The sequence below is a fragment of the Panthera leo genome, chromosome D1 (assembly GCF_018350215.1).
Source record: "Panthera leo isolate Ple1 chromosome D1, P.leo_Ple1_pat1.1, whole genome shotgun sequence".
Taxonomy (NCBI): Eukaryota; Metazoa; Chordata; class Mammalia; order Carnivora; family Felidae; genus Panthera; species Panthera leo.
This window is the reverse complement of record NC_056688.1, coordinates 112702312-112721809: the sequence shown is the minus strand read 5'-3', so window position 1 is coordinate 112721809 and position 19498 is coordinate 112702312. Positions and strand designations below refer to the sequence as shown.

The 19498-nt window shown below is 56.4% G+C and overlaps 1 protein-coding gene across 6 annotated transcripts in view; it reads left to right on the top strand.

Annotated features, from left to right (window-relative positions):
- Window positions 1-19498, top strand: part of LOC122200976 (actin-85C-like) — a 41012-nt gene that overhangs the window by 4865 nt on the left and 16649 nt on the right. For 5 of the 6 annotated variants that reach the window (XR_006194022.1, XR_006194024.1, XR_006194021.1 and 2 more), the window contains 6 exons: window positions 2665-2793; window positions 5997-6107; window positions 10456-10540; window positions 13960-14121; window positions 14886-15074; window positions 16998-17179. Coding sequence is in view for 2 of the 6 variants with exons in the window: in XM_042906780.1 (XP_042762714.1) it covers window positions 2665-2793; window positions 5997-6107; window positions 10456-10540; window positions 13960-14121; window positions 14886-15074; window positions 16998-17179 (858 nt within the window). In the remaining 4 variants the exon portion in view is untranslated. Of the gene's footprint in view, window positions 1-1777; window positions 1862-2664; window positions 2794-5996; window positions 6108-10455; window positions 10541-13959; window positions 14122-14885; window positions 15075-16997; window positions 17180-19498 lie in introns of those variants that run through there. The other variant, XR_006194023.1, reaches the window with a different exon arrangement.

Below are 19498 nucleotides of genomic sequence, written 5' to 3'. Positions count from 1 at the left end.
AAAAAAAAATTTTTTTTAAGTTTTATTCGTTTTTCAGAGACAGAGAGAGGGAGAGCATGAGTAAGGGAGGGGCAGAGAGAGAGAGAGGGAGACACAGAATCCAAAGCAGGCTCCAGGCTCCGAGCTGTCGGCACAGAGCCCGACGCGGGGCTTGAACTCACAGATCCTGAGATCATGACCTGAGCCGAAGTCGCACGCTCAACCGACTGAGCCCCCCAGGTGCCCCTCAATACCCTTAAACTAATCACATCTGCAAAGACCTTGCTTCCAAATACAGTCACATCCATATAGGTTCCGGGGCTTAGATGTGGACACATCTTTTGGGGGCCACCCTTCAACCCACTACAGCTGGGTTCTGCCTATTGTCCGTGGGCCCCGACATCATCCTGCTGTGCGGTTCTCGGGCTGGGACGCCCCTATCACCGGCTCCCCGTGGAGGCAGATTGGGAGGTAGAAGGAGGAGGCGGGCCTTCCTTTCCGTGTTCCTGCCCTGTTCTGCCCTGTGTCCTGCCCTCTCACACCTCCCCGCGACCCGCCAGCGGCCCTGGGGCTGTACTCTCCGGGCTCCCTCCGTGTTCCCTGCCGGCTCTTTCAAACTCCCAACGTTGCGTAACCGTTGCCCCGCATCCAGTCCTTCGAGAATCTGTTTTGAAATCCTTGGCGTGGCATCTGTGGTCCCAGCAGGTGCAATAATTCGTCCTGCAACGTGAAAGCTCCCACCGCCCCGGGGGAGGGACAGATCCCTGTTAGCTGTGCAGAGAGTGGGACAATGAGAAGCAGGATTGTAGGTAAAACGAGTTACATACGCAATAAAGCAAAAAATCACAGGGAGAGAGGTCAAATTCCTCGCCAAAATAGAGACGAGTGGCCATAATGAATTACAGTAAAGGGTGGAACTGAGCCGGGAGCACTGTTTCGGTGAGGCGCTGGGCCGCCGCCCTCCCCGCCTTCGGGGCCAGCCCCGGGCAGTAGGAGGGACGCTTCTCTGTCCAAGAGGAGTCAGCCCCTGCCGGGATGCTCTGCGTGGGCTCACATTTCGCTCCAGATACGAGCCCCGCGGCCCCTCCGCGCTCTTGGGTCTGGCGGCGAGCCGGCAGTGAGAACCCTGGTGGGAGGCCCGCGCCCCGGAGGGGCACTCGGTCCACGGCCACCGGAGCGGCCGCTGCGACCCCAGCCCCGTCCAGCCGGGCATTTGAAGCAGTGGCTTCAGACCCCGTGACACGCTCGTCCCCGCCCCGCAGGCATCCCTCGCCCTGCTCCCCTCGCTCGGGAAGGTTTGGCCAAGCCAGAAGCTTCCGAGGCAGGGCAGCGTGGACTGTCCACACCCGCGTGTCCACTCGGGTGATGAAGCGCGTTCCCATCGGCGGTCTCTCTGACTTGCTCCCCGACGGCCCCGCGGCAAGGAAGGCAGAATGGGAGACGTTCCATCCGAAGGAGACGGGGTGCGGCGCGGAGAAGGCCAGCGGCTTGCCGGGGTCTCGCGGATTGTCCCCCAGCCCAAACCCCTCCGCCTGGAGAGAAATTCCTCAGGCAAAAGAGCTCTGTGCACGTGAGCTGTGGTAGCCTCAATAGCGGGCCTCTCTGAAATCCACGCCGCCACCGCGGCCCGGCATCCCCGTGGCACAACGGCTGCGTGACAACAAGGCCACGCTTCCTACAGACTGCTGAGCATGGCAGCGATCCCCAGACAGACCCGTTTCGGGAAACACGCGCCTCCCTTCCCGGACGACCGGCTCAGGAGCTGCCCGGTGGCCTCGCCGACTGCCCGCTGTTCCAGGACACCCATCCAGCCCTCCGTCCTGTACCCAGGCTCGGGCTTGGACCACAGCCTGGTCGGGCGCCCCCGTCTTCTCTCACATAGGTGGGTTCCTAGCGAGACCCTCACACCTTTTGTGCTGTGTTGGTGTCTGCTTTTTGGCAGATGCAGATTTACACACGGACCAACCGGCAAATCCCTTCTGGATGACGGAATAAACGGTTCACCCTGCCACGAAAGCAGTTAGGTCCGTCTTCTTAAGGGATGACAAACTAAATTCACCTGCAGACCCTTCCCCCGGCGGGTTTCCAGGGTGAATGCAGCAGCCGGTGCCCCTGCCCGACACCGTGCCCTCCTCCACGGCTCCCCCCCACCCCTGTTCCCCTCGGGTTTCCCACCCGCAAAGTGGACAAGGCCAGTGTCCTCAAGAACACTTTTTTTTAAATGACTTTTCTTTTTTTTTTCTTTTCTTTTTTAACGTTTATTTACTATCGAGAGACAGAGAGACACAGAGCGTGAGCAGGGGCGGGGCAGAGAGAGAGAGAGGGAGACACAGCATCCGAAGCGGGCTCCGGGCTCCGAGCCGTCCGCACAGAGCCCGACGCGGGGCTCGAACCCACGAACCGCGAGATCACGACCTGAGCCGAAGTCGGACGCTTCACCGACTGAGCCGCCCAGGCGCCCCCGGGGGCACTTTGACCTTGCAGGTCATTTTGCTAAAACGTCTTAGTGGCATCTTGAAATGGCACGCAAGCTTGAGAAGGCCACCACCGCCAGCGCCATGACCTGGAGCGGTCCCCCCGCTGCACGTCACGGCTCCTCGCCGTTGCTCCTCGTGCGTCAGCACGTGGAAGCCGAGGGGAGGTGAGTCACCCTCGAGAGCTGACCTGTCCTGGCCTGTCTTTCAGACTCCGCTGGTGGGGATGGGCGAGGAGGACTGGTTCCTCGGAGACGAGGCTCAGCATAAGCGAGGGGAACTTAGCCTACAATACCCCATCTCCCGGGCAACCGTCACGAACTGGGCCAACATGGAGAAGGTAGGCTGCGGCTCCTGCTGGGGTGGGACCTGTCCACGGGGCCCCTACTGACGTTCGGGGGGGCATATCTGCTCCCTGGCACTGGCGGGGGGGAGGCGCCCTGGCATCCGGGCCTCTCTGGGCCTCTCTCTTGGTCCCCGTGGACGCTACACCACGCTACGAACCACACGGGTCGTGGGGTCTGAGACCCGAGCCTGAATCCTGTCTCCACGACTTATCATCTGTGTCATCTTGGACGAGTCACCAGCCTCCCTGGTCCTCTGTTTCCTTACCTGTAAGAAAGGGGTATAATTTTTTCTTGCGTGTAGTGCTGTCGTATGCACTCGAGGAAATGGCTAAAAAGTCCTTAATCCACTCCACGCCTGTTTAAAGCAACAAGCAGAAAAACGGGAGATGACAAGCGTTGGCCTTGGGACCTCACGCAGGGCTGGTGGGAACGTAAAATGGTGCAGCCACTCGGATCGTGGTACGGAGGTTCCAAAACATGAAACAATCGAAGACGAGGGCGGGAAGAGACGTCTGCACACCCACATTCACTACGGCCAAGGTGTCCATCGGCAGATGGATGGATAAACAGAATGCGCTGTGCACATAACGGACTATCACTCCACCTTGAAAAGGAAGGAAGTTCTGACACCCGCTTCAACACGGCCGGACCTTAAGGACATGAGGCTGAGTGAAATGAGCCAGGCAGAAAAAGACAAAAACTGTGGGATTCCGCCCATACGAGGACTCTGAGTCGTCCGATTCGTGGAAACAGAAAGGTGGACGGTGGGCACCGGGGGGCTGGGGGAAGGGGAATGGGGAGTTAGTGTTTAATGGGGACAGAGTTCTGGTTGAGGACGGTAACAAATTTCTGGAGACGGATGGTGTTCAAGGTTGCACAGCAGTGTGACTATACTTAGTGCCACCGAGCTGTGCGCTTTTTAAAAAGGTTGAATTGGTGAATTTTATGGTATGTACATTTTACCATAAGAAAAAAATTCTGTAGGTCAGTGCAATACAGACGTATTCGATATGGCTATTTGAACCACTCTGTCTTAGCAACTGAAGGTTCTGATCAGGGTCTCCATATACGGCTGAAGTTTGCACGCTGCCTAGGAAGATCTATTAATTATCTACGCTGCATAACAAATCACCCCCAAACTTAGAAGCTTAAAACACCGATGGCCATCTACTTCCTCTCACGGTTTTTGTGGGTCAAGAGTTTGGGAGCGGCTCAGTTGGGTGGTTCTGGCCTGGGGTCTCTCATGGAGCAGCAGTCAGGAGTCAGCTGGGGGTGCATCATCTGAAGGTTCGACCGGGGCTGGAGCAGACATTTCCATGGTGGTGCTCCATGGGGCTGGCAAGGTGGTCCTTCTTGGGGACTTTCTGCAGGGGCCCTGGAATGCCCTCACAGCATGGTGGTTGACTTCCCCTGGAGGAAACAATCAAGGTGGCCAACGTGAAGGCTGCGATGGCTTTATGATGTAGCCCTACGGGCCACACACGCCTTCACTGTTGGTATATTCTGTGGGTCGCACGAGCCAGTCCTGGTTCAGCGGGGGAAAGGTCTGCACAGGGTGTGGATGTCAGGAGGCGTGTGTCCATTGGGGTCGTCTTGAAGGGGTTGTGGGAGTGTCGCTCACAGACACTTCCTGTCTACACGGCTGAAGCGTTGGCTCTGATTCTGGCTGTAGCCCTCCGTTAGCATGTCACAGGGAATACAGAAACTGAAGCGGTGTAGACAGGTCTTTGGAGTGTGCGGCCCACCAGCCCCTGGGCCCCGGGCTGCCTGGGCCGTAGCCTCCACCCTCCCCTCCCCTCTCTGGTGCAGGCTCAGCTGCCTGGCTGACCCAGTGGAGCTGACTTCTGGTGTGTCTTCACCTGGTTCAAGTTCTTGGTTCAACGCTTGCCCAAATACCGGGGTCATTGCAACGATCCTCCCCCACGGTACCCCTCCTCCTACCTTGCACCCCCCACCCCACGTTCACCCCCACACGGCCTGTCGAGTGACTGTTCTCCATCTGATCGTGTCACTTCCCTGCTCCAGTCCATAGTGGCTGGACATCTAGCTGTGAGCCCACCCATCTGGCCTTTGGGTTTCATGGGCGCCATGTTGCCGTGTGTTTCCGCGTCCCCCCTTCCTGAAACCCTTCCTCCATTGAACTTCCCCTCACTTCTGTTTTCAGTTCCCCATGGAGCCTCCTCCCCAGAGGCAGGCAGGAGCATTATTCATTGCTTGTTGAGCACCTACTGTGCACCAAGCACTCGGTAGGTGCTGTGGCCTGAGTCGTGTCCCCCAGTTTCTTATGTTGGAGTCCTGCCCCTGAGCAGCTCAGAACATGACCGTATCTGGAGATGGGGTATTTAAAGAGGTGACCAAGGGGCGCCTGGGTGGCTCAGTTGGTGAAGCACCCAACTTCAGCTCAGGCCATGATCTCGCGGTTCGTGGGTTCGAGCCCCGCGTCGGGCTCTGTGCCAGCAGCTTGGAGCCTGGAGCCTGCTTCAGATTCTGTGTCTCCCTCTCCCCCGCTTGCTCAAAGGGGTCACTGGGGTGGGCCCTGATCCCACGTGACCGGGGTCCTCGTAAGAAGAGGGGATCAAGACACAGACACGCACGGAGGGACAACCCCGTGAGGACACAGGGAGAGGATGGCCGTCCACACACAAGGAGAGAGGCCTTGGGAGGCCCCGGCCCTGCCCACGCCTGGACTTCGGGCTCCGGCCTCCAGGACCGGGAGGCTGTTGTTTAAGTCACTTGGGCTGTGATCTCTGTTACGGCGGCCACAGGAAACAAATACGCTCGGTTTTCTACAAACGTTGTGCCAGACCCTCTACGATGTCCTCATGACCCTCTCCAAGGAAGGGAAAGTTTTCCATTTTATAGATGAGGAAACAGCACATCAGAGTCAAGTTCCTTTTCTGGGCCCACGCCTGGTGCCACGCTCCCCCCTCTGTGTCTTGGGGCCCATGTCTGCTGCCCAGTCAGACGAGGACTAGGCCTCACACATCGTTGTCTGCTCCCCGTCCCGACTCCAGGCTCGGCACACGCACGGAGCTTCTGTGTCTTGTCTCGTCTGCAGCCGCTCTGTCCTTCCTGCTGTGAATCACATAAGCTACTGCGGAAGCCACTTTGCAGGGTAGACGGGTTCCATCGCACTTCCAGAAGATCGGCCGTGGCTCACGGACGTGCCTCACCGCGTCTCCTGCTCTCTCCACAGATCTGGCATCACTCCTTCTACCAGGTGCTCCGCGTCGCCCCGGAACAGCATCCTCTCATGGTGACGGAGCCGCCTTTAAACACAATGTCCAACAAAGAGAAGATGTCACAGGTAAGGGGCCACGTGGTGGGCGAGTCAGGGAACAGGCCACGGGGAGGGCAGCTCTGGCTTCCCCTTGAGCCTTGAACCTCGGGGACCCCCTCAGGGCGTCATCCCTTTGCTCAGCGAGATGAAGACACGGGAGAGATCTGTCCCCTTTGGCCCTGGCGGCAGGCATGACAGGTGCCACGGGAGAGCTCACCAAGGGGTCACCAAGTGGGTGAGCATTTGGACCCTCGCAGCCAGTCTATGGGCTGGGCAGTTACAGTCCCTTTGCACAGAGGAGGAAATCGGAGGATCTAGGGGTGGAAGTAGGCAGGGCAGGTGGCTGGGAGGCCCGCTGGGCCCTCGAGGCCTGACCCTGCGGCCTTGCTCTCTCGGTGCGGTTTGTCCTGCTTGGAGCTCCAACCTGCCTTGAGAGCTCCCACCTTCCCCCTGGGCCTGCCCCCCGGCAAGGAGTTGGTGGTGTGTGTGGATCGGATCGACCAGGTTGAACTGGGTTGAGCTGGTTCTCGGAGGCTGTCAAGGACGGGCCGGGGAAGGAAGGAGAGTGCCCCCCAGCAGAGCCCTCTTAGGGCTGGAGTGAGGTCCAGGTGGGGAGGGGCCGCAGGGCCGCCGCTGGCTGTCCAGGTTCCAGATGCGTCATGAGGCTTTGCCTAATGAGGACGTCCAGGAGCTAATTAAGGAAATGGCAAGGTTCTGCCACCTGGCCCACAGCCCCTAGAGCCCGATGGTGTCCCCTGCAGTGAGCAGTGACCCGAAGGGCAGGCCAGCGGCCCCCAGCACCACCTGCCCACAGAGGAGGCCTGTGCCGTGGCCCAGAAACAGTGCCATCAATCACGGCACGGGCGTGAGCTGCCGCCTCGTTTAACACAAAGCCCCGAGGGGGCCGACGAGTCTTCCTCTGCACATGGACAGGTGGATCGCAGAAGTGGGCCATGGCTGGTCTCCACGTGGACACGGGCACAGAGCCCACAGCTTTGAAACAGCAGGGATCCAGGCTGAGAGCAGCGTGTGCCCATCGGAGCCCCAGCGAGCTGGAGAGAGAAGAGGGAAGCAGGACTGTCCCTCACCCGAGGGCGATGTGCCACTTCCAAACTGTCTCAGGGCTCTCCGGAGAAACAGTGGGAGACACACACACACACACACACACACACACACACACGTGTATATGTAGAAAGAGATCTGTTTTGAGGCATTGGTTCACACGATTATGGGACTGACAGATGCCAGGGTCTGCAGGGCGAGTCAGCAGGCTGGAGCCTTTTGCTCTATTCAGATCTTCAACTGATTGGATGAGGCCCACCTACCGCGGGGAGGGTAATTGGCATTACTCAATCCATCGATTTATGTTAATGTTTATTATCCAATGTCAATATTAATGTTAATGTTATCCAAAAACATCCTCATCGACAACCTCAGAATAATGATTGGCCAAATGTCTGGGCTCCCCGTGGCCCAGGCAACCCGGACACGTAAAATTAACCCTCACACAAAGCGTTGTGCCGGCCACACAGCCTGTCTCCGGCACTTGTCCACCTCTCCGGGGTCCACTGCCTGTCTTCCTGCCCTGGGTCTCTCTGAATTCACCCCCTAATTATATCAGGGTCCCAGCAGGAAACCAAAGGGACCCTCACGTGGGGTCATTTTGATGAGACTTTACCAAAGAGATTATATACAAAGGCAAGCCTATGTTCTAGAAGAGGGACGTGAACGAGAGCTCTGGGCTAGTATCAGGAAGCTGTTGCCTGCTAAGCCCGACAGAGCCCAGGGGGTTAGTAGCCCTGAGAGGGCCTCTGCCAGGAGCCGTGGCCTCGGAGGGACCAACAACGAAGGAGCAGGGGGATAGCTGTACTCCTCCCCTCTCCGCCTCCCTCAGACCTCTCTCCAGGGTCCCCACGGGCGGAACCCAGGGGGTCGCCCACAGAGGGGGGCCCGTGGCTACAGTCCAGGGCAGAGAGTGGTCAAGAAGGATGGAAGCTTCTGCAGGAAGACGGGGGGCAGCCAGCAATGGTGGCCCGCCCCCCGGGCACAGGGAACACCACCGCCGTGCGGAAAAATAGACTTTTCCCCATCTGTGGGCTCTTCCCTGCAGAGTCCCTCTGTCCCGACGCCAGCCTCCCAGGCTCCTCCCGGAGGCTGGGACAGACTGAGAAAGGCTGGGCTGACTTCTCCCGGAATAAGTCTGTGTGTGAGCAGGATGCCTGGGGCCATGGCCCAGCAGAGAGGCCAATGTGGGGAGCAGCCCAGAGTGTAGGGAAAAGCCCAGCTTGGCCTCAAGACCCGGATTCTGGCCCAGGCTCTCCCAGCACGGGTGACCTGGGGAGGAATATGCATCCTCAAGGTGTCCTGATTTCCCCATCAGAAGGATGGTAATGGTGTCACCCTGGGGGTATCGCGGAAAGGAAATGAATCGAAGTCGTGAGATGCGTGTCACGGGGCTTAGTGGCTGTTGAGCATTCAGTAGATGCTGCTTCCTGTTCCTCGGCCTCGGAATTCTCATCTGCAAAATGGGATTTTGATCGCAGGAACCCAAAGACCCTTCCAAGCTCTGTGACCTCCGGCTTCACCTCAGGCCAGGGGAGCTGAGGTTGGGTTTTGTCTTTGTGCTTTTAGGGGGCGGGGTCTCTAGTGGGATCGCAAAAGCTGCCCGTCCACACCCGCCACTCCTCCACCAGGATGCAAGTTCCGGGGGCACCAGAGAGTAGCACAGACTCCCAGACACTGCCCCCCTGCCCTGTGTCCTTCGAGGTGGTGCCTGTGTCCGGGCCTGGCCTTCCATATGTCACGTTACAAACGCACATCCCGGTGGCCTCCACTTGGGGGCCATGGTGAATAAAGCCGGTGCGAATAGGCGTGAACCAGTCTTTGCAGGGACTCACGTTTTCGCTTCTCTTGGGTCAGTCCCCTAAGCCCCCCGGGCGGCTGCCCCCAGACGCGTGCTTAGTGACCCCCCCGGGGAGTCACACGCTCAGTGGTGGACCCGGCTCTGTGGAACATCGTTGTCTCAAATGCTGGCTTTACTGGGTTTTGGGGTCTTTGGCCAGAGGCCGGCCGGATCACTCCCCAAGCAGCCTGCACCCCGACCATTCCCCTTATTGTCCTGTCCCGCTCAGGGCCACTGCTCGCCTGCCCTGCTTGTCCCCACAGCTAGGGACAGCCCCTAGGCCCAGGAGCCCATGAAATTGTTCAAGGGAGCCAGCCCACAGGGCTCCCTCCAGAGCCAGCTAACCACCCTGCCGGCCGCCCACAAGGTGCTCCCCGACAGCTCCAGCTGGCTGTCATCCTGTCCCCCGGGTGCCACCCTCCCGTGGCCCCGCCTGGCCGGTTTGGAGCTGCAACAAAGTCTGCCTTTCAACCGTCCGAGTGACCCCGCGTTGGTCCCATCCTCAAAAGAATCTTTAAATTGAGGCGCCTGGGGGGGCTCAGTCGGGGACGCATCTGACTTCAGGTCGGGTCACCATCTCGCAGCTCGTGAGTCCGAGCCTCGAGTCGGGCTCTGAGCCGCCAGTGCGGAGGCTGCTTGGGATTCTCTCTCTCCCTCGCTCTCTGCCCCTCCCCCACTCACGCTTTCTCTCTCTCTCTCTCTCGGACTAAATAAACTTAAAAAAAGGACCTTTAAATTCCTGTGGCACCATCTTGCAGGAAAATCACTCGCTCGCTCAGCCAGCGTCACAGAGGCAGTACCTCGTCGCGTCTGGCAGCCCGGGTTCATGTCGCACCCCTGACACCTGCCCCCTAACATGTTTGTCCACTGGTCTCCCATGTGGACAGGGGAGGACGGTGTCACATACCTCCGGGGGGACGCCGCGGGCGGCAGGATCAGGACTGTGTCTCCCCTGTTCATGCCTATGTACGGGCAGTACCCAGGAGAGCGTTCTTGACCAAGCCAACGGTGAGCTTTTGCTGTCGCCATTATTACAAAACAAGGGACCATCCCAGGTCAAAGCGTTGGGATTTGCGTAAGGTCCGCCTACCCTCCAAGAGCAGAAGGGGCGAAGATGTGGAGAGAACAATGGTGGCGCTGGGAAGTCAGCACCATCCCCGTGGGCATAACACGGTGGTCTGCAAGATGTTGCGATGCCCTCACATCAGTCTCGTGACTAAGGTCTCCCCCGCCATAAGGTCCCCGGGAAGGACGTGAGCCCGCGTCACAGGCTGGGAAACGGTGTCACAGGGCTCGTCAGGGCAGAGCTGGGGTCAAGTGTGGCACGCTCCCTGGCCCCGTTGCCTGGATCTCTGGGGCAGCCAAGTGCCTCCTACCGGTCGGCTTTGTGAGCCCGGGAGCTAAGGGAAGACCCACCCGCTCCTCCAGCCTCTGGCCTGGCCGTTAGCACGGTAGTGTTCTTGTTCTCCGCAGATCCTGTTTGAGACCTTCAACGTGCCCGCCCTGTACTTAGCCAACCTGGGAGTCCTTTCTCTATACGCCTCCGGCCAGACCTCCGGTGAGTGGCCCTGCTCCTAACTCTCCTTGTGTCCCTCCCGGGCCAGCAGTTTGCTTCCACTCAGCACATGTCCCTCCTCAGCAGCTTTACTGAGGTGGGATTTGTGCCCGGCAAAGTCAGCGTGTCCACGCTGTGCAATGGGATAGGTTCTGACACGTGGATACACTCGTGCGGCCATCGGCACAGTCGAGATGATGAACATATTTGTTGCTGCTAAACCCTTCCCCTCCACTCCCCACGCTCTGCTCTAGTCTGTCCTCAGATGAGATTGCATTTTCTAGAAATTTGTATAGATGGTTGGGTATAGGGGGCGCCTGGGTGGCTCAGTCGATTAAGCGTCCGACTTCAGCTCAGGTCATGATCTCACGGTCCGTGAGTTCGAGCCCCGTGTCAGGCTCTGTGCTGACGGCTCAGAGCCTGGAGCCTGCTTCCGATTCTGTGTCTCCCTCTCTCTGCCCCTCCCCTGCTCACGCTCTGTCTCTGTCTCTCTCTCTCAAAAATAAACATTAAAAAATTTGTTTTTAAATGTTGTTGGGTATATACCCTTTTTTCAAAGGTTTTTTTTTTTTTTTTTTTTTTTTTTTTTTTTACGCAGCATAACTATTTGGAGAGTAGTTCATTTCTTTTTTTCTCGCCAAGCAGTATTCCGTTGTGTGAACTCCCTGTAGTTTGCTTATCTCTTTACCTCCGGATGGACATTTGGGTTGTTTCCAGCGGGGAGCTCTTATAAATAAAGCTGCCGTGAACATTTGCCTACAGGTCTTTGCGTGGACACACGCTTTCATTCCACTTGGGTAAAAACAGCTAGAAGTGAAACGATGGGGCCAAATGGTAAGTGTATTTTAGCTTAAAAAAAAATCTGCCAAACTAGGGGCCAGCGTGGTTGCGTGCTCCACTGGGATTTCACCAGCCGCGTGAGCGTGCGGTTCCCCCGCAGATTGGCGTGGCCGGTCTTTGTCATCGTGGCCCTTGAAGCAGGAGGGCGGTAGTATCTCGCGGTACCATTTGGTGTGCGTATAGATGTCCAGTTGGCCCCACACCACTTGTTGAAAAGACCCTGTGTTCTTCATTGAATTGCGTCTGTGCATTTCTTCTGGAAAACCAGTTGTCCGTGTACGTGTGGGTCTATTTCTGTACTCCGTATTCTGTCCCGTCGATCTATTCGTCCACCTATGGGCTGATGCCACCTTGTGTTGATGTCTAAGTCTTGGAATAAGAAGTTAGTGTGGCAGCTTTTGGTCTCTTGTTTTATAATGTTTTTTTTTTTTTTCCCCGGAGAACATTCCAGGTTCTTTGCATTTCCATATGCATTTCAGGGTCAGTTTGTCAATTTCTATCAAAACAGCATCTTGGGGCACCTGAGTGGCTTAGGTGGTGACACATCCATCCTCCGCTCAGGTCACGATCTCATGGTTCGTGAGCTGGAGCCCCGCATCGGGTTCTCTGCTGTCAGCGCGGAGCCTGCTTGGGATCCTCTGTCCCCCCCCTCTCTGCCCCTCTCCTGCTCTCTCTCACTCTCTCTCTCAAAAATAAATAGACATTGATCAAAACCCAAAGATGCTTTTTTTAGAACTGCATTGGATTTATAGGTCTCTCTGGGGACAACTGATATCTTGACAACGATGTCTTCTAATAAACATGGAGTATCTCCTAAGGGTTCTCTAATTGCTCTGGGCAGTGATTTGTGGTTCACGGTGCAAACATCACGCAAATCTTTCATCCGATTCATTCCCAAGTATTTTATATGTTTTGATTGTATCATAAATGGTATCTTTATTTAACTTTCCGATTGTTCAATGCAAGTATACAGAAAACAAGTGTCTTTTGTATAATGATTTGTATCTCGGCACCTTCATTAAACTCTTTTATCGGTGCTGGTAGGATTTTCTACTTAGGCAACCCTGTTGTCTATAGTTTAACTCCTTTATTTCCAAACTGGGTGCTTTTTATTGTTTTTTTGTTGTTGTTCTTTTTCCCCCTTGCCTCATTGCTCTGGCTAGAACCTCTGGTACAATACTGAGTAGAAATGGAAATGGTGGGAGCAGACATCCGTGGCTTGTTCCTGACCCCAGAGGGAAATCATTCAATTTTACATTACTAAGTGTGTTGTCAGCCGTAGCTTTTTCATAGACATCCTTTCGAGGGAGTTACCGTGTATTCCTAGTTTGACGAGAGGTTTTTTCTTTTTAAATCACGAATGGATAGTGGATTTTGTCAAATGCATTTTCTGCCCCTACTGATATGGTCATGTGGATTTTTCTCTCTTAGTTCTTTAACACAGTGAATTGCACTGATTGATTTCTGAATGTTAAAACAACCTCGCATTCCCGAGATAAAACCAATCTGGTCATGATGAGTTAGCCTTTGTATATATTTGCTAAAACTTTGTTTAGGAGTTTTGTGTCTGTGTTCATGAGGGATCATGGTCTGCCGTGTTTTCTTCTTGTCACGTCCTGTCTCTCAGGGACCACTGAGACTGTCCTTTGTTGCTTGATGTCCGATATCTTGAGAACTGTTGTTTCTTGTATTTTATTCTCTGTTTTAGGTGTTTCAGGGGTGTGTTGGGGGACCCCCTCCTTGTTCCATAGCTTACCTGGACACGGAGGTCTTCTCGACCCATTTTGGCTTCATTTCCAATGTGAGGACCTCAGGACGCCTGGGTGGCTCAGGTGGTTAAGCGTCTGACTTCAGCTCAGGTCATGATCTCACGTTCATGGGTTTGAGCCCCACGTTGGGCTCTGTGCTGACAGCTGGGAGCCTGGAGCCTGGAGCCTGCTTCGGATGCTGTGTCTCCCTCTCCCTCTCTGCCCCTCCCCTGCTCACACTCTCTCTCTTTTTCTCTCTCTCCCTCAAAAATAAATAAACATAAAAAAAAAATAAATGTGAAGGCCTTGGTTACCAGATCCAACATGTGAAAAGAGCCTACCGCCCAGACCCCTGGTCTGCTCTTAATGGCCCCATGTCATGCTTTCACACAAAGTGAAACCTGTGTCCCCGTGACCACATCACATCTTTTGGACTAGCACAGAGACCTGTACTTTGCCTTGCTAACTAAAAAGTAAACCTCCTTCACCACACCCAGCCTCATCTGACAATCGAGTTGTGCCCCGAGTTTTTTAGGGAGAGAGCTATTAAGAGCAGTATATTCTCCCCCTCTTACCCTTTGACAACTGTTGCTAACATCTGTGTGTCTGGTCGAGTAAGAAAATTTGCAGGTGTTCTGTCCAAAACCCTTGGCCCTTGCTTGATCTGATCCAGATAGGCTTTTTATCCTAGCACAGCCCCCTACAGAAGAAAGTTTATTCCTCAGACCCTTTGCCTTATCTTCTTATTATCTTATTATCTCTTCCTGGAGACTTGACATTGGTAAGGGATATCATGCACCCTGTGTTATGATGCCAACATGTTCTCTTGTCTAGGAACAGCCATTGAGTCTGGAGAAGGAATGACGTACTTTGTGCCCATCATTGATGGCTGTCCTTTGCATCAGTCAACCATCCAGATGGACATGGCAGGCCAAGACCTAACCTCGTATCTCCTGCAACTATTGACAGACGGTGGGCACTCGTTGGTGAGCACAGGTAGGAAATTGCCACTCTTGTCCAGGTGAGCCAATCCCTGGGGTGTAATATCCTTCTTGGCTGTTCAACCTGCAGCCCTCAGTTTATAAAGCTAAGGCTACTTGACCGTGATTCAAGTCTTACAAATAACTTTACCTATGTTTAGGGACACCTAGTGACTGATGATGACAGTGGGGATGATGGTGATGAGGATGATGATGAGGAGGGTGACGATGGTGATGGTCACGGTGACATGATGACGACGATGGGCTAAGCTTTACGGAATAGTTACTCTGTGTCAGCCACCCAGAAGGTGGGAGGGGTGCGACGTTCCAGATGTTTCCGGGGTGAGGGGGCCTGGCTGGCTGGGGCAGCTGTCAGCAGGAGGGGGCAGCTCTGAGCTGTTCGCGACCAACATTCACAGCAGGTGGGGATCGGGGCACCAACAGCAGCCCCTGCTTTAACAGGTGATGAGATCGGGTTTGGTCTTCCAGCCCAGGATATCAACACGTAACACGCAGGCAGTTTCCAAATGTTTGCACCTTGGTTCAGGACACCCCTGCTCTGCCGTTCTCTCCCACAAGCCCAGGCCCCCGGTGTACGTTACAGATCAAGAGGCGCTGGGATCGGAGATGAAAACGGGAACAGGTGCTGTGATTGTGCCGCCTCGTCCCCATCGCGAGGAGCTGAAGCTTCAGGAAGGTGCTCCCTGGGGACGGGATGCCTCTGTGAACCATCTGGGGTCACGCCCTTCTCTGTCTGGCCCTTGGCCTTTCCCCCCGTAGGCGACCGGGAGTACGTCCGGAGCATAAAAGAACAATACTGCTACGTGGCTTTGGACTTTGACAAGGAAAAAGCAAAAACGGACTCGCCTTCCTACGCCCAGAAAGTTCAGCTGCCCGATGGCCAGGAGGTCACCCTCGGGCAGGAGAAGTTCTTCTGCCCCGAAGTGCTTTTCCGGGCGGACCTCATGGGTGAGTGGTGGGAAGGGGCCAGGGGTGAGCCCAGATGCACACAGTAGGGCCGCTGTACGGGGGACGGAGCCCGGCCGTCACAAGGGGGGCGCTGTCTTCAGTAGTGAGTAGGTGCCCATTTCTCATTCCTGTGGGAGCAACTATCACTTATTGAGCACCTACTGTATGCCTGTGACTCTGCCGACCCTTGTACGCGGGCCTGCAGCCTTCAATCCTGCCCCATGTGACGTGGCTCACGTTACAGGCGAGGAAACCCAGTGCAGAGCACTAAACACTTGTCAGGTGTGACTGAGTCCCCGGCTGGACCCCGCACTGTCCTTCCGCTGTGTGACTCCTACTCTGCCTGCTTACACAATAATTTGAAATATGCAAATGGAGACAAAACAGAAGGGCGAAAACCACAGATTCGGAGGGAACCGGAAACATTTTGGCTGATGTAGAGATTTTTTTTTTTTTTTAAAGTTCTAGTACAGGTAACACACAGTGTGGTGTTAGTTCCAGGCGCACGAGTTAGTGAGCGATCGTGTTTGCTTCGTATTACAACCCCCCAGCTCCATCCACGTTGCTGCGAATGGCAAGATCTCATACTTCTCTGTGGCTGAGGAATATTCCCATGCGTGCATACCGCCTGTCCTTTGCGGGACTGTGGACAACAGCCAGACTATGGGAGCAGCCCCAGTGACCTCGCGGTTCTGGAGGAGTACTGAGTCGGCTAAGCTCCCTGGCGGGCATGGCAGAACAGGAACAATGGGATGGATCGTAAAATTCCTTGATGGGGAAGGTTTCCAGGTCGTCACGGAAAACCAGCCGTCTCCTGGAATCCATTGGTGAAAATAACTCGCTGCATTTATGAGGGACAGAGGGGAACAAGAGGGACAAAACCACTTCCCCAGGATTAGTACCTAGGATTAGTACCTCGTCAGGATGTGGCTTTTACATCTGGCGCGGGCGAGCTGAGTTTACCTCTGCTCTCCTCATTGGAGTTTGCGGGGGATAAAGGCTTCACACATGGCCCATGCCCCCCGAAATATTAAGTTGGATAAAGGAAACCATCGTCGGATGAATTTTTTCGCCCACAACGTGACCCTTCTCCTCCGCATCTGGGGGGAACTCAGTGAGCGTGAACACGGCCAACCCCGTGATGAGAGCCGAGCATCGGCGGCCCGCGTTCACGTTCATTGGGCCAGGCACGTTCTCGATGATTCTGGCAAATCAGCCTTTTCATTCTTTATCCCAAGGCTGTGCGGTAGGTCCTATCCCAGGTGAGGAGAGGGAGTAACCGTCAGGCACCCCCGCCACCCCTCCCAGAAGCTCTCAGTGCTGAACACACCGGAATAAACGCCCTTGTCCTTGAGGGCTGTTCTCTGAATGCTTGTGTTTATGTCTATGCACTAATGATGAGTCAAGAAGATGTCAGGTAGACGTATTGTGGCGATCGTTGTACAATATATACAAATAATGAATCATTAAGTCGTACGCCTGAAACGAATATAATGTTGTATGCCAATTTCACCTCAATAAAAAATAATTTCTTTTTTTAAAAAAGGAATCATCAGTATAATTTTTCAAAGGCCACCCGAGCAAGGACGTTGCCTCTGCAGAAATCTGTTCAGAAAGTAATAGATGCCGTGGCATTAAAGGTTAATAATTGTCAGTAACATCTGAATATAAATCATCTCAGATGAGAGAGGAGAAGTAATATTTGTGTATTCAGCCGTCAGCCGTTGAGCCCCACACATAAGGGCCCTGTGGTCGGTGGTGCTGATGTTTGCCCACTGCCCTCGGAGCTGAGATCCGGGGGGAGCCCGTGACCCCCGCCCCCCCCACCCTGTGCTTGCAGCTGGGAGGAGAGATCCCAACAAGGGTGAAGCCGGCCGAGTCTCTGGCCCCCAAACTTCTGTCTCTTTCCGCCCGTCCCGACAGGGAGAAACGACCTGGGCATCCATATGAAGGCCTTCCAGAGCATCAGCTCCTGCAGCCCCGCCCTCTGGAAGATTCTCTTCGGCCACATCATCTTGTCTGGAGGTACCGGCTCCTGTTCCGGCCTGTGGTTCCGGATGCAGAGAGAAATATCCACCCTGGTTTCCCCTACAATTAACGTGAAGGTACGGTCCCCCCGATGCACCCTTTGGGGGCTTCCTGAGTTCATCCCACGGATATTTCTGGAATAACAGGGTTTCTGGTGTGCCAGGCACGTTGTCAGGTGCTCGGGGAAGCATCAGTAAACAGAAGTGTGGAAGATCCTTGGCACTTACGTTCCGGGGGCGTGGGGGGAGCCATAAACAACACGAATCCACACAGTAGGGAATAAATGTGTTAGGAGGGGCTATAAGTCACAGGGGAAGTCACGGAGGAAGGAGGGGTGAGTGGTCAGGGTGGGTCTCCTCTGGAAGGAGCAGGGGAGCCACGGGGATATCTGAGGAAGCACAGAGGGAACAGCCCCTGGGGCGGCCCAGAGGCGTGCTTCCAGAAGGAAGGGCTGCGAGGGGCTGGCCGGGGCTGAGACAGGAGAAGGGCTGTGTGAGGCTTGTACCCAGAGGACGGGGAGGTTTGAGCAGAGCCAGGCTGGACGGCGGACTTTGGGGGCGGGGCGCAGACTGTCAGGTGCAGGTGTCAGGTGGGCCGGGGATGTAGGGGTGAGGGGCGAGGGTCGCCAGGGAGGAGGCAGCCTGAACGGCCATCCCTGCGGTGGGGTGCGTGGCTCGGGGAGACAAGTGGTGCTCTGGTGCCTGTTGGAGAACAGATCAAGGATGTTACAGAGTTTGGAGCTGGGCCGGGGGCTCTGGTGGGCTCCACGAGCCCAGGGAGGGGTGTAGACGGGAGGAGGACGGGCTCAGGCGGCCGGGGGAGAGGCAGGCCCGAAGCCCGTCCCCTGCTCGAGGAAGCCCGTCACCCCGCCCGGCCCCGGCCTTGCGCCGGCTTCCCCCGTCGTCTTGGCACCCTGTAAAAGCGCGACGTATATATTCAGCTTTAAGTTAATGGCCTCTGCCTTTTAGAGGAGTGTTAGCTTTACGGAGAACGGAGTAGAAAGGGGAGAGTTCTACGCACTCCCCGCCTCGGCCCGTTGCACACACATCTAGCTCGAGCGTGACGCGTCTGTCGCCCAAAGGAACCAGCATCGGTGCCTCACTGCCGACCCGCGTCCCCGGCTCACGGAAGGCTCCTCCCGGGCTCGCACCCTCTGCCGGTTTGAGGGGACGTGTGGTGGCGGGTGTCCACCCCGACGGTCTGACGGAGTCGCTCCCTGCCCTGGGGCTCCCGTGCCCGCCTGGTCACCCCGCCCCTGCCCCCGGCGGCCACTGGCCCTCTCCCGGTCGGTCCCCTGGTCGTCCCTTCCCCAGAATGTCCTGGTCAGACTGACTTCTCTTTGGCCCCGGTTTTCACAACTGCTTTTCTTTTTTTCTCCCTATGAAAGTGGCTCGCGGTCACGGCAGAAAACCTACAAGTAAGGTCTAGGTAAGGGGTTGGGAACTTCTGGCCCCCTTAGCACAGTGCAGAATGTACCTCGCTGACTGTGTCTCTAACTTGACCGAGCCAGCTCGGGCACAAGCCCAGCCTGGCTGGCCGAGGCTGGAGGGACAGACCCACCCACGCCATGGGGGTTAAATAAAGGCCTCCTTCCCCCTCGGCCACCCTGGGCCGCCTCCACTGAGCTGTCCTCCTGCAGCCTGCTCTTTGCTTGCTTCTGGCCTCGCGGCCTCTGCTTCTACGCGGTGTCCCATGTCAGCTGGGCCTCAGGCAGGCCGCGGGCCCCCCCGACCTGCCGCGCGGGGGCCCCCACAACGGGCTCCTACGTTGCAGCTCTCGGGAGCCCCTGCCGGAGACGCCAGCCCCCTCGTGTCCCGAGGCCCCCGCTCACCGCTACCCTTTGCACCCCCCCCCCCCCCCCCCGCCAGGTCAAGGTACGGGCACTCGGCACACTGCGTGGGCAGGGGCTGAGCCGCTACGTCCCCGCAGACCCACGGGCTCTGCCACCAGCACACCCACCAGGGTCCAGAGGCGGGAAGTGTGGATGGACTGAGTCCCTCTGTCCCTGAGCTCCCCAGCAGCCACCTCATGCCTCAGCCCGGCTTTCAGGCCTGCTGGCAGGTGGGGGGCTCTGAGAGAACTTTCTGGCTCAGTTCTCGGTGTCTTCTGCTACCTGCCCAGAGCCCCACCTGCCCCCTGGCCTACCTGCTTCCCTCCCTCCCTCCTTCCCCAGCCGGACTTGGTGGTGCCCGGATACGGTGGCCAGACTTGGTGGCCAGACTTTGGCGGCCGGACTTGGTGGCCAGACTTGGTGGGCCACGGTGACATTGAGAGTGAGCGCAGGGCGGCCATCCGTGCTTTGGGCAGTGTGGGTCCGTTCTCCCTTCCCGCCCCTGCCACCGGCCGGCAGTCACTGGGACAACAGAGAAGATTCGTGAATTCCCAGGAAAGGCAAA